At 41.7% G+C, this 14,896-nt stretch overlaps 1 protein-coding gene across 27 annotated transcripts in view; it reads left to right on the top strand.

Moving 5' to 3' along the window:
• Positions 1-14,896, top strand: part of SORBS1 (sorbin and SH3 domain containing 1) — a 161,600-nt gene that overhangs the window by 129,443 nt on the left and 17,261 nt on the right. For 11 of the 27 annotated variants that reach the window (XM_059851391.1, XM_059851395.1, XM_059851392.1 and 8 more), the window contains 8 exons: positions 1,590-1,604; positions 2,122-2,187; positions 2,758-2,859; positions 4,207-4,256; positions 7,023-7,198; positions 11,086-11,171; positions 12,729-12,896; positions 14,342-14,388. In XM_059851391.1, coding sequence (XP_059707374.1) covers positions 1,590-1,604; positions 2,122-2,187; positions 2,758-2,859; positions 4,207-4,256; positions 7,023-7,198; positions 11,086-11,171; positions 12,729-12,896; positions 14,342-14,388 — 710 coding nt within the window. The remainder of the gene's footprint in view (positions 1-1,589; positions 1,605-2,121; positions 2,188-2,757; positions 2,860-4,206; positions 4,257-7,022; positions 7,199-11,085; positions 11,172-12,728; positions 12,897-14,341; positions 14,389-14,896) is intronic. The other 16 variants (XM_059851390.1, XM_059851397.1, XM_059851414.1 and 13 more) reach the window with 6 other exon arrangements.

Raw genomic sequence — 14,896 nt, forward strand, 5'->3', positions numbered from 1 at the left:
ATGTGTGGAGAGAGAAAAAACCCCTTGATTTCCCCTCTGGAAAAGATGAACTAAAGCTTAATTATTCAATAGGACAAAGAACATTTTGATGGAGGGAACACATCACTGGTCATGGCTACTGGGAAAAAATGTGACTTTAAAGCATTTTATGGCCTAGTTCTTTCTGATTAAACACTATTAATTTAATTATTAAATACTGTTTAATAAGCTACTCTTACTACACCAGAGGGTCAGTATCAGCCTCTCACATATATTCAAACATAGTCATGGTTTCTGATTTCTGCTTTCCTCTTGAGGTCAATAGTCAGAAGCGCATGCATACAGATTTTGAGTGCTGCTGAGATTCCATGTGTCTACAACAAAGTACACAAAGAAGTATTTTTTAAGGTTCACTACTGTCTTCAAAGGCAACTGCACATGGACACCAGAGAGCAGGTTTCCTTTAAATCGAGTCTTTGTTGTGGCAGAAGTGGCAAAGTTCCTCTGCACAGAATGGAGCTACCAGGAGTTGTGTGCTCAGTCTGACCACATCATAAAAATAGTGTAATTTTTGCTGGAAAGCAAGGGTGTGCAGTGGTTCAGTAGTTCAGTCTTTCATAGAAAACTATGTTTTATAGCTATGGACCTTCCATCCTAAGCTAAGGAAGTTTCAGCAGTGTTTGAGATGAGACCTCCTAATGTTCAAGCAGCAAAAGTCAGACAAATCTCACCTCGGTGAGGCTTTTAAGTGTTGTCAATGTAAGGATTTAACTCCTCACAACTTGTCATGGTTTAAGGTTTCCACAGTGAGAAGAAACCTGTTTATCTTTGTTGCCATGTAATTAATAGACGTCTGCTTTTGCAGTGAGTAAAAGTTTGTCATCTCTGTGGTCCTTTGAGTTGGTGTGAGTTAATGGAAAATGTGCCAAAGAAAGAAAAGCATTTATGCCCTTGGTCCTTTCTACATGTGGGGGTATACCCATACTTTAGAAATGTGGATTTGTGCTTTTAGTCATGCACCTTGGCCTTATTCCAGAAGAGGGTATCTCAGGGCAATCTGTCTCATGTTCAGCAGACCATCTGTTCTGGTGACAAGTTCCCCACCTTGCTCAGGGCACTTTTGTCAAGTGCTGCTCTCTTATAAGGCCTGCCTTGAACTTGCTTCAGTTCTGAAGCCATGCAGCCGTGTTCCCCAAGAGCTGTGCCCATTCCTTACTGTGGAACTCTAGAAATAGTGCGTTGGTGTCAAGCACTTGAGTTCAGGATGCCATCTCAGACTTGTAGCTGGCAAGCCTTTTCTGAGCTTTGTTGCCACAGCCCAAAGAACATGCTTTTTGTGGCTTAGCTCCCTCCAGTAATGGGAGTCCAGTCCAGTCTTTTACTCTGAATAACCCTGCCTGATATTTACAGGTTCATCCAAACAGGAAAAAAATCCATTTTGAAATCAGCCCTTTCAACTGTAGGATGAATTTGAAATAGTTAGTTCCCAAACTTTCTCGTGTCCCACTCTGTTCACCAAAAATCCCCACAAACAAACCCCCAAACCAGTGAAATAAAAAATAACAACTCTGCATTCTCATTGCCCCACAATGCCACCACGGGAAAATCAGCCATTTGTTCACATGGTATGTATTCATACGCTGATGGAAGTGAGAAAGATTTTCCCTTTTCTTTGTCAAAGGCCTTTGGTTTACCCTTTCCTTTTGAAGAGAAGAATGAGCAAAACAAATGCTTTTTATGACTATGTGGTTCTCTCCCCCATTTTGTTTTGGGTTGTTTTTTTGGTTGTGTTTTTTTTGTTAGGAATGCTTTAACCAACAGCTGTGGGCACCCTTAGAGAGTCCAAAATCCCATAGAGCACCTTGCAAAAAAAATTTCTGAAAACATTATTGAAAACAGCCCCTTCCACACTGCATGTTCCCATTTGCCCACCATGATTTCTTGGTATTTATGCTATAGCAGATTTATCCCTCTTTCTCTCTCTCTTTCTCTGTTGTGGTTTGTTGTTATTTTATAATTTCTTTTCAGTGTTGATGCAAATTCCCTATTGTATTTCCCCTCTGTTCTAATCCAATTTCCATATTCTCTGTGATGTCTTTCCTTATCTTCATTTCCTCATTTCCTTCCTCTGCTTTCCATCAGCCTCCAAAAAAGATTTGGGATTATACTCCTGGAGATTGCTCTATCCTTACTAGAGAGGATAGAAAGGTAATTGTGTCTCACGTATGTTGCACTAAGGCATCTAGCGCGTTTATATGTGTGTATGTGGTTTTCTTTTGGTTTTTTTTCTTGTAGCATTGCTTGGGTTTTGTGTGCTTGTGAGTGATTTTCTTTTCTAATTGGGCTTGAGCTCATTAGCCTAACAATTAAGTAGCTCGTAAATTGATTTAATAAACAATTCTTAAATCATAATCAGCCATAATTTAGAGTGGTTGTTTTGCTATCTTGACTTGCAATGATAATTGTACTAACAGCATATTGCGTATTATTACAGTATCTTTTTTTTTCTTTACAGGTGGGTTTTATAACTTTATGGTTTGTAGAAATAGATTCTAGCAGGCCTATATCTCTCTTGATTTTAATGTTAATTGCCTATAACTATTTTCTCTATAATGATTGAAACATGATTAGTTGCTAGTGATTTTCTGTGTATTGTCCATACCACCTTCCTCTTTTTCAATTAAAAAGGCTCTCTTTTTTTTTTCAAAATTAACATTCCTTTGGTTTCCCCTAACCCTAAGCATTGTTTTCCCATTCTTCTTCTCCTTCTTTAACCAGAGTGATCTAGAAAAAGACCTCTACCTTTACCAGACTGAGTTAGAGGCAGATTTAGAAAAAATGGAGAAGCTTTATAAAGCACCACATAAAAAGCCACAGAAGGTATTTCCTATTCTTTTCATGCTGCCAATCCCCATTTCCAAACTCTCTGCTCTAATCTATTCACTGCTGGATGATTATTAAATGAGGTTGGGATAAATAATGGTTCTGAGCATTCTGACTGCATGGCTTGCTGTGTTGCTGTCAGAAATAATAGAATGTGATGCTGAGAATCCAGCTTGAAATCCATTTCAGATACAGTGATTTCATCTCTCACCCCACCACCACGTCTGCATTCAGCTACCCCCACCCCCATCCCAGTCCCCATTTCAGGTTTAGCGTTCAGTGTCTGCAAAAAAAACCCTCTCTTTTTTTCACATGAATAGGCAGCAGCAGCAATCAGCTTAAAATTCTTGGTTGGCGTGTCACGTCATCATCTCGTGCCTTTCAAGCGTGTTGCCATCTACTCTCCCTTCTTACAAGCCCCGCTCTCTGCTTGGAGCTCACGCCTACCCAAGATTTTGGATATTCCTGAGAGATTTTACACAATTTTCCTCATGCTGCACCTTGCCATGGCCTTCTAGGGCAGGTCAGCTGCTGCTGCTGCTTCGAGGGTCTGCAGCACTCAAAACATGAAATGATAGATTAATTGGTAACACGCCATTTTTTCTTTTTTTTTTCCTGTTGCTGATTTTTTTTAAGCTGCGGCATTTCACCAGGACTTGGAAAAGCTGCTTTTTCAAACCCAAGATTTGCTTTTTCTTCCTAGATAGAAATCCTCACATAGATGAGGGGACACCAAGTAGAGAATTGCTTCTAAAATTGCCTTCAATTTTTAAATAACGTGTCTAAGAAGCGTTAGATGGATTTAAAGCAAGCGGCTAAGAACTGGCTTTTGCTATTGAACCTGTGCAGCTGGCATTGCTTCTCTTAAGTAAGGAAACTGAACTGAAATGTCGCTTTTCTTTTTAGAGCTTTGATATTTTTTGAACGCTGAGGAATGTATTGTGCTGCAGAAATGTAATACACCTTTAAAGCAAAGGCGGGCAGTGACCGGTTGGGGTAAAGCTTGGGGAAATAATTATGAGCATGTGTCTCCTGGTCATGGCCCAGCTGGTTATCTCTTCTTGCTTTTGGCTTTATTCACAATGACTCATTTGCAGACAAAAGAATAGGCACTGCGAAAAGGCATCGGCTGTGCTAAAAACCTGTCACTGCCCTGAAGGAACTCACGAAAATTGTTGCTTTTCTGCAAAGACATTGACAGCTTAAATTGCATTTAGATTTAAATCTCAATGTCTCCTATGGGCTAATATTGAAGCAATAGATGGAAAATTACTTAAGCAAGCCTTTTTCTTTCTCCTCACATGTAAGTGCATATCAATGACTCCTTTGTTTGGACTTTTGCAGAATACAGCAGGTGTTACTCCTCTGGAAACTTCCACAGACCATTCTTCCTAGTAAGTTTTTCATTTGCTTGTTGATGTCTCTTTTAAAATCTGAGGTCATGTAGGACAGGGTGTTGGGCATTGGAAATGTTTGGGGGATGGATATAGACAAATGCATGTACCATAAGAATTATGTGTGTGCTTTAGGGTAAGTCCTGGTACACTGTTTGTTTTTTGATCCAGAATGTGTTTTGAAGTGATTATATGACTGAATTGTCTAAGTAAGATTTACTGATTGTGCTAGGCAGTGGCTTTAAAAAAATTAACAGACCTTTAAGTTCATCTGATGAAAATTTTGCAAATTGACTGTATAGTGATGCAAGTATCATTATTGTGTGGAATACACAAAAATTGTTTGTTACACATGGGTGATAGATTGGCTGCTGATAGATATTCCGTGTTATGTGCACCAGATCAGATGGATGCAGTTGATGAAAGGCAGTAATTTTCCAGCCTACAGGAAGGGAACAGTGGTAGGAGTAACAATACTTCTCAAAGATCTGTTGGGCAGTGCTTTTTCAGCAGAATATGTAATGCACAGTATATTCTGTGTAAATGATTGTACATGGAGTTGGTTTGTTTTAGAAGAGGAGCACACACGCACAAAATGCTGAGCTGTGTTGAGTTACTTGAGTTACCCTGAGTTATTTGAGCCACAGAGCCAGCCCCTACTGTGAGCCTGCTGCTCCTTGTAATTGTACTGAATGCTCCATGTCCATAGGCGCAGTGATCCCCTCTATGAGGATGGTTTGTTAAAAAAGGCAGTTTCTCCTCCAGATGTCCATTAATACCATGTGTGTTCACTGCCCCTCCGGGGCCTTAGAGGTCTCCTGTACTTCTTTCAACACAGTTTCCTTCTGTCTGTGTTCATTCTGCTGGGAAACCCACACAACCACTGCAACTGTTTCATTTTGATAGGAAGAGAGCAATAAAATAAATGGAAATCTCAGATATTAGTGTAAATATCATATGTTTGCAAGCAACTGGTGGGGTTTCTGTTCATGACAGCACTATCTGTGCCACACAAAGCATTCAGGAATGCCAGTGAAGAGGAAGCAAGCTGAGTATTCTGGAAATGGGGCACAAGAGTGAGGCCCAGTAGGGTTGCACATTTTTCCCTGCCCTTGCAGGCAGCTTGGGCTCCAATACAGTACTGCTTGCTGGCCTGAATAAGGGAGCAGCTACTAAAGAGATTCACCAGATGCCTCCTCTATCTCCCCCATGTTTAGTCCCAAAGGAGGATTGTTTTAACCCTTTGTTTTTTAACCACTAGGCTAACAACTTACCTCAGGGTAATCATTATTCCCTGCAGCAACTGGCTGGGTTTCCTCAGGTACCTGACAAAGAGATGCACTCTTAATCAAAGAGATATCCCTGATGAACAATAGCTTTGTAGCTGTGGGTCTGTTTGGGCATTGTGTAGGTTGAAAAACTGACAGTATTCACTTTCTCTTTCATGGTGTTTTTTAAGAGCTTTTCCTCCAGAAAGTAATTTATGGGACTGCATATGACCTGGTTTTCCTTGCCCGGAAACTAAAGTCATCTTTGTGATCCAGACATTGTGTAATTCCACCTCCATAGCCAGTCCTCTGATGTGTTTAAAGCTTTCTCTTTACCCCAGAAGTACAGCATCTATCCAAACTAAACAGATACATGTACAAATTTATCCACAACAAACAGATATAACCACAAACATTTCCAAATTCTCATAAATTTGAATCACTCTTGGACATCAGGATGTCAAATATTTCTATTAATTGGAAAATCTGTGTGTTTTTATTTTTTCCAATTTTCCAGCAGTCATACTTTGGCCTCAGAGTAGCTTTGTGTGAGAGTCCATCTTATTCTGAAGAGCCTGGTTGAGCACAAGAACTGGTATCAGTTTAGCTTAGCTTTTAGGAAAACAGTCTGCCTTATTGCTTAGTAAGTTTTTTGCACCTGGAAAGGCAATTTATACCATGGCATTGTCAGTTATTCTTTTGGAGAGAAAACAGGGAAATCTAGAAATCAGATGTCTGAGTATACTTGTGCTTAGGTTCATGACTAGAAAAGGGATTTGCAATAAATTTCCAGTCTTTAGAAACCTAAGAAATTAAAATTGTACTAATTTTAACACCATTCTGTTTGTATATATGCATAGTAGACCTAAAGTCCAGGATTTTTTATTCCCTGTAGGGGAATCCTCTGACAAAGCTGAGCAGAATTGTGTACATCTGGGAATTTTTCTGGCAATTAAAACAGTGTTGAATCTATATCCCTTACTATAGCTTCTCTGCATAGTCCTCACTGAGGGGCTTCAGAAACTGTTCAGGGAATCTTGAACTGTAGTGTTGACTGGGAGGCTCAGCTGGGTGAGATGACCCCCTGAGCAGCTGTGCTTTGTAAGCATGGGATGGGCATGGCTAATGTTTAAGGAGAGAGAACTGGAAGCTGGAAGGTTTTGTGTACTTCCAGCTAGACAATAAATTTCATTGTGTCTGCAAAGACATCATGTATCAACTCTGTGGCTGTTGTCTCATCTGTAAAATAGAGGAGTGCTTTCCTGCTGCCTGTTTCCTGGGGGACTAAGACTGGAGAATTCCCTCAAGTGGAGGATGCTTTGGTAGTGCCAAACACAGAACACTATTGCAATGTATTCATAACCTCTTCATCAGCACCAGTTCTTCATGCACAGTCTATTCTGTGTTCACAAGTGTGGTTTTCACTTACTTTACATCAAGCTCTCAGCAAACAGGTGTGACCTCCTGGTGTCCCTCTCCTTTCTGTTGTGTCTTCTAGCTCCACTTATTCACCCAACTACCATGCAGTGAAGAGGGAGTCAGAGCTAGCTGTGGGGGACCCTGCTGCCTTGGAGAATGAAAGGCAGATTTACAAGAGTGTGCTGGAAGGTGGAGATATCCCATTCCAGGGGCTGAGTGGTCTCAAGCGACCTTCGAGTTCTGCTTCCACAAAAGGTGGGTGGTTAGAACACTAACCTCTTCTCCATTCTGCAAAGTGTCAAAAGCCAGGTGATATGGGCAAACTGTTGCAAGGTTTAGAGTCCTATTCAAGCCGGTTGAGGTTTATGCTATCCTTCCTGTTTGCCATCCCCAGTGTTCCCTCCTTTTTTCTCTCAGACCACAATGGCCAATATTTTTAATGATGCCTTTAACTGATCCAGGTTCCTCTTCTCAAGAAAGATCAACTCCCTCCATTCAGCACCTCAGCCATAGCCCACACCCTCATGTTCTTCCTCAAGGCTGCTTAGCCTGGCCTTGCTATCCATCTGCTCCCACTGCCTTGCCATTCTAGAGCCCTTCCCTGGCTTTTCTGTTCTTCCCACAGCAGTATCTCAGCAGGCCACACCAGTCTGCTGGCCTGGCTACCCTGGTGTAGCTGGTGCCCTGTGATGCACAGCCTCCTGCCTGCCAGGGCTGTGCAGAGAATGCACTGACACTGAACCAGCAATTGCTGCCCAAACCAGCCCTGCAGGCTCCAGGAATGTGAGCCAGAAGAGACCAATCTCCTCCTCTTCCCTCCCCCTGTTGCAGACTCTCTAAAAGAGACAAGGAAAAGCATGACTCCCATCAGGGAATTGTACTGGGGAATGTATCTCTGAGCCAACTTCAACCTAAAAATGGCTTGAGATGGGGAGAGGACTGGAGAAGGAATGTGCTGGATTTCTGAACTGCTCTCCCTAAAAATAGTACATCATACCAAAAAGGTCTCTCTGTCTCCATTTTCCAGCTGTTTTTCAGCATTTTGTCAGGCCTGTAGGGCAGGGAGTCAAACTGGATCTGAACAAAAAAATCTGTTCAAACTGTTCCCCAAACTGCAATTGAACCTGAATGGTTATTTTGACATTTGAACTTGAACTCAAATCGGAAACAGACCTAAAAACTTCAGTCTAAGCTGAAACCAGACTGAATCCTATTAAAAAAAACAAAACAAAACAAACAAACAAACAAACAAAAAAACCAAAAACAAAAAAACCACCAATGTCCTGATCTGACCCCTTCAATTTTAAAGCAACCATGGCCAGCCACATTGTCTGAAGGACACTCAGCTTATTCCTAGTATGGGGAAGCTCTAAGCAGGCATCTCTTGGGCGAGGTCAGCTGATGTGGTGTGCTTGTGCTAGCACAGTCAGCCTCTGATTGTTTTCTTCCTCCCAGGAATAAACTGTTTGGCAAGCACTGTGGTGAGACCATAGTAGGTGTGATTGTAGGCTTGCTATTAAGCCATTTTTGCAATGTTAGTGTCTCTGCATTCTTGCTGACACCCTGATCCTGCCCAGAGTTCAGCTGCCCTTTTCCATGGTGCTACAGCTTCCCTGGAAGCTCATGATGCTTAGCACTTTTTAGGAGGGTACCTTAAAAGTGCTCCAGATTTGCTTCTGGCCAAGCCTCTCATTTTAGAAACGTTAGCAGCACTTCACCTACTCCTCTAAGCGTGGCTTGTTTTGCAGTTTCTTCCTACTTTTCTTTATGTTTTGGAATTTTGTTTCTTCAAGGTGCATTTTATGAAATCCAAGCATGTTCTTTCTCCTTTCTCAATAGCTTTCTAGCACTTAAGCTAACAGGTTGTATTTATTTTATTCTGCATGCTTACCAGTGGATCGTAAAGGTGGGAATGCTCATATGACTGCACCCTCTTCAGTTAATAGCCGAACCTTTAATGCTAGTCATACCGGTATGTTAGGTCACGCATGTAAACATAAGAAGCCTTTATCAGCTGCCAAAGCCTGCATTACTGAAATCCTCCCTTCTAAATTCAAACCCAAACTAGCAGCTCCAGCTGTTCTTGTGCAGGACAAGACGGGTATCTTGCTGGCTCATGAGAAAGCTCAAAGCTGCGAAAACCTTCGTAGCTCCACTGCCTTGTTTGATAATAAAAAGGCTTTCATGGTAGACATAGGGGAAAGCATAGAAAACATCTTTATGAAGTCGAAGCAAGAGTATGCTATTAAATCTGGCAGTACCATGAGCCTGCAGGAGTATGGCACCAACTCTAGGAAAGGCTACCTGTTTGCTGCCTCCAGAAAGTGTGGGGTGGAGTTTACAACACTCTATAAAGACATGCACCAGATCAACCGGTCCAGGATCCATTTGGACACAGTTTCCTCCTGCAGCGTGAAGGATATTGCATCTCAGTTTGAGAATGAAGCAAAGGACAGGATTGAGCACAGCCTTAGTCGAGAGGATTCAGAGCAGATCCCCAAAGACACTGTTTCCTCCCGTATCAGTGCCTTTGAGCAGCTGATCCAGAGATCCCGGTCAATGCCCTCACTTGACTTTTCCATTGGGCAAAACAAACCCACCACCTCTCTTCAGTCTAAAACTTGCCTGAGTGCTGCATACTCTGCAGAGATTCTTCTGGATTTGTCAAAAGCACACCAAGAAGAAAAGGATGTTGCCGGCTTTGCAGATAAATCCTCCCGCTCCTGCAGCAATGTGGAAGACACGGCTTCGGATGTCAGTGATGTTATCCCCATGGACACACTTTCAGCTTGCACTGATGAGATAGATCTTCTCTCAAATGCCTCCAATGACAGTGGCAGCAGCAGCAGCAACCTGAATGGGCCTCAGAAGCATAAAAACAACAGATGCAAAGGCGCATGTCCAGCTTCTTACACCAGGTTCACTACCATCCGAAGGCATGAACAGCAGCAGGCCTCCAGGAACCCTGATTCCAAAGGGGATATCTATGGGGACAGGCACATGCTCCCCAGAAATGTCTACCTAATGAGCCCGCTCCCATTCCGATTGAAAAAGCCCTTCCAGCACAAATCCTGCAGAACTCCACCCCCAGACTGCCTGGCAAGCCTGGCAGTGCCCAGCCCTGAGAACCCAGATGACCCCATAGAGCTGCAGGGGAGTGTAGGAAACAAGAGTCACCACTCCCAGCACCAACCTTGCTGCAGAAGCGGGCCTCTTGCTCCCAGGCGCCTGTCCTCCTTTGACATTGTGGAGAGGCTTAGCTACTTCCCCACCGTGGGATCTAGCCGGGATAGCTTCATGGGCCGGGCTGACATTCCTGACTCCTTAAACAATGGGAACCCTGTTTCATATGCCCTCTACCACAGCCTGGACACAAACAACAACCCGCAAAGTGAACTTGGGACGTACCTAGGAGGTGGTTTTTGTGTTCTTTACCGGTGTTCCTTTATCTGTCTTCTTTCTTCCATTCTCCTCCTCTTTTCTTCCACAACCCTTGCATTTTTATGTCCCACCTTTACATTCCCTGACTCTCTGGTTTTCTCCCACTAGTGTGTCTAATGTCCTTTTGCGTGTCTTGCTGAGCAGTTTTGTTCAGGGCTTGTTAACAGCTGCACTTCTGAGAAACAATTTCCACTGCATTTCCAATCACATCAGGTTCAGTTTATCTCTCAAACATCTCTGGGGATACAAGAATCTCAATATGAGATATTTCTAGTCCTGTATAATTTACACACATGGGAATTATATACCAAACCCAGATGATTTGCTTTAAGGAGTGGTTTCTCAAGGTCTAGTTGTGCGTGTGCGTGTGTGTGTATTAAACTTTTATCAACAGTAAAGTACCAAATCATACTTTGATGACAGTGAATCTTTTCTTCGCAAAGTCCTTCTATGTCTTTACTCTTTCCTGTATCATTATTTTCTCCCTGTTCTTGGATCTTTGTTCACATGTAGAGCCCAAAAGGGAAAAAAATGAAAATGGCTAAATAATGAGCATCTGATTGGCAATTTGGTCAATGGCAATTGAGAATCATTACTGTCATAATGGAAACAAATTGTTTAAAAATATTTATTTTTTTCCTTTCTGGTTATGCTAGATAAATCCATGTGTATTTTAACTTCCTTATGTTGTTTTGAAGTAGATTCAGAATCACCAAGGCATTTTGCACCAGTTGATTACATGGAAACTCCAGAAGAAATCCTCCGCAGGCGGTATGATGATAAAGAGGTAATGCCCTCCTTTATGGCTTTATAACAGTAGTAGCAGCTCCACATACAAGAAATACAGCATTCAGCCTTACACAAGGATAGCTTATATGTCCATGGCTCTGTGTCCTGGAAGTTAGAGTAACAAACAGTAACTAGTGTGTTTTACTTTCAATACTTTCTGCCACTGATTTGCTATGTAATGTGTATAGTCCAGTTCAGCTTGTTTCAAATAAACCTGATAGTTCTTATCAATTGCACAAAATTACATACAGAGGCTTTAAGTAACTAAAAAGGTTGGAAATGTATGTGAAAAGTGGTACAACACCCTAGTACTTGTGGAAAAAGATTGGTAATCTGTAATTGTTCTTCGTGCAAGCCACTTGAGTCAGTATTAATCAAACTGGTGAAAACACTACTATTCCTGTGGTGGTCCTCAAGTTTTGAGCAGTGAGTGTAAGATGTTTTAAGCTATCAGAAATTGGTAAGTTTTCCCCCAGTGCAAACTAGAATTCCTTATGATGTCTGAAGTTGCTGTCAACAGAATGTAGCAGTCCTTTTTGAAATGGCTGGGTAACAGTGGGACAAGCTGAAATAAGAGGAAAGCCACATAGACTTTTCAGCACTGAGTGTATTCAAGTTGAGTTAAAGAAGTTATAAAGTGCTTGCTTTCCTGGAAGATGGAACTAATTTCCCTTGCTGGTGGGGGTCGGGGGGTAAGTTTTACTTTTAGTGTTAACTTTCTGAGTTCAGATAATGTTTATACATGCTTTAAAATATGGTAAAATCTGTTCTTAATTCCTGTGTGAAAATGGTTTTTTGCTGTCTTCTCCCCTGAAAGTTAATAATTCCCCCACTTCCAAAATGAAGCATGCAAACTCACGTAAGGTAAAAAACCTGGATTCAGTAAGACCTTCTGGTTTCAAATGAGTTAGCACACAGCTGAACTCTTCAGCCTACAGTCAGCCCCAGAAGGTGGAAGAATCCTTCTGCATAGATGCACAAGAATGCATTTTTCCATTTAATGTGCCAGAGACTTTAGAAATCCAAAGTAATTTTTACGTGTTTATTTACTTCATTTTACAAAGTGTGTTACATGAGCCCAGAATAAGTATGGGAGAACCAGAATGTGGTTAGGCACTCTCCCAAGCTCTTTGCAAGGCTTAGGAGAATTTGGTGCCTCGGAACTCAGTTGGGCTGATTCAGGTCTCTTGGAAGTCAATGAGAGATACTTCTTTTTGATGGAAGGGGGTTTGGATCAGGTCTCTGCATTATCAGCAATCTTCTTAGAAGCTCCTAACGCCTGCCCAAAACTTAGAAACACTCCTCATTGACTTCCATTAGCTTTGGACCAGATCCTCTGTATGAGCTAGATTTCAGTTATGCCATAATGATGATGTACCTTCTGTGTTTGTAAAACAAAAGGGTGTTGTTTAGTTAGTAGAAACAATATTTGATACTGAGCTGCAAAGCCCCAGCTATTTGCAGGGAACTCAGGAATCTTAAGTCAAATTTATGGCAGCTTTTGAATGCCTTTAACTAGATGATTTACTGCCCATTTTATGCAATTTTATGGCAGAAACTTTTAGAGGACCAGAGACGGCTTAAACGTGAGCAAGAAGAAGCTGATATTGCCGCTAGAAGGCACACAGGGGTTATTCCAACGCACCATCAGTTTATCACTAATGAACGATTTGGGGACCTCCTAAATGTAGACGATACTGCAAAGAGGAAATCTGGGTCAGAGGTCTGTTTTGGTTACCTCAGTCTGCTGCTTGACCCAAAGCAATAATTGCCTCTCACAATGTTGTGCTTTAGGCCGACATTAGCTCTTCAGAGAATGTCGTTTGTTGTTTTTTTTTCCACCTTCCCCTTTCCCATTCTGGCTTCATTTAGATCTGCTTTGACTTTTATGCCTGGTAAATTAATTGATATCTCTATACCAAGCTGCATATATTAAAGCATGCCTGCTGAGAATTGCTGGTGCACTCCTGTGATGCATGCCTTTAAATATCAGTTACTTAGTTAATCAAAGGCATTCTACATCTTTTTGCATCATATTGCTACATTGTCTTCTTGTCTGTGCCTTATGCTTAGAAACTTCATGTCTTGTTGATCCTGGCCATGCGGCTGCACATAGTTGTGGTTTTTAAGAAATACATTGTTTCTCCTCTTGAAATATGCTTTACGTCCTTTAGAAACATTCAGAAAAAAGTCTCAGCATGTTTCACTTCCTTCAACTTGGTTGGACTTTTTCAGAAAGAGACAAAGGAGGAGGTACATATTTTTTCCATGAGCCCAAGGCAGTTTTCAGGAGGGCTGGATGTTGTGTCCAGGTGTTATGGCCAAATGCTTTTCCTGCCTCACATGGATTGCTGCTGGGCTCTTGACAGCAGGTCTGTTTCCCCAGAGGTGCTGCACTGTGGTGGTGGGCGAGATGCTCACCATATGGATGGAGTACACCTGTCTGCCCTTTAGTTTCAAATGCTCTGGAGCCTCATCAATGTGACTGCTTTGTATTTTATGCTCTGTTACCAAAAATTACTGTAAAATTGTCTGAATATTCTGTGGCCTTTAGAAAATTAGCCAAGTAAAACTTTTAGAGCCCAGGCCTGCTGTCAACATTCATTTTGGTTCTTTAGCCAATGAAGATTTCTTTTAAACATTTCCCTAATTTTATTCGTATTTCCCTTTCACCTTTGTCTCTTTCCTACCAATTGATACAGGGTACATGGGTCACATTGCAGTATTCAGCAGGGCCAGATAATAATCAATAAGAGCCACATCAAATAATATCCTACTGTTTTTCCCAGCTAGTAAATTTTGCTTTTCCATTCAAATGTCAAGAGAAATTTGGTTCTGGAGCCCCAGTAACTGTAGTTACTGGATCAGCTTTCATTCATCAGGGTTAGTCACATTAAAAGTTGACTGCTGTTACTTCCGCTTCCTGTAGAGCTCCTAATTATTGCTATGCCAGAAGTTGGCATCCTGATGGGACATGCTCATCCAGCATATTTGGACTGTAATACCAGTTGCACGCAAGCTTGTAGCAGAATACCTGCATTCAATTTCCTCCCCTTGCTAATCTTAGCTGTAGAAGAGTTTGGGTGATTTTCCTCAGTTCCTCAGAAGAGGGTTGAAAACCTAATTATTATTTTAATATATTGATTTATTTTTTTTTTTTATCTCCAGATGAGACCTGCTAGAGCCAAGTTTGACTTTAAAGCACAGACACTAAAGTGAGTACAGCTTGTTGCTCCTACCTGGAGTGTTCTTCCTCTGCTTTTTCTCCTAGGATGCAGCATTTTTGAAGTGTCATGTAATTGGATTCATGTTTTAGAGTGTCTTTCCAGTTCCCAAAGCAAAGTTGTCCATAGTAAGGCAGGGAAAAGTAATATGAACCTTGCAGATCATAACATCTAAAGGACCTTTAGAAAAATGTCTTCTTTCTCAGTGCATCTCTATCCCCCATGATTTTATGGACAAACCTGCATTCTTTACTGCAACAAGTGAGTGCTCTGCCTGTGGGTGGGTGGAGCCACAGGAGAACATCCTTTCTTTTCACTGTGCACAGAATAGCCCATGGGCAGAAGTTAAACAGACACCCAGCTCTAAGCATGTGGGCCCCTGGCTCAGTACTTTCCTGATTCAGGACAAAGAAGTGTACAGAGTGGTTATTGCTCTCCTGGCATCTACGGATACATCAGCAGATGTTTCAGATGTCATTGTTGTACCTCCAAGCCCTGT

Source organism: Haemorhous mexicanus, chromosome 7, assembly GCF_027477595.1.
Source record: "Haemorhous mexicanus isolate bHaeMex1 chromosome 7, bHaeMex1.pri, whole genome shotgun sequence".
Classification (NCBI taxonomy): Eukaryota; Metazoa; Chordata; class Aves; order Passeriformes; family Fringillidae; genus Haemorhous; species Haemorhous mexicanus.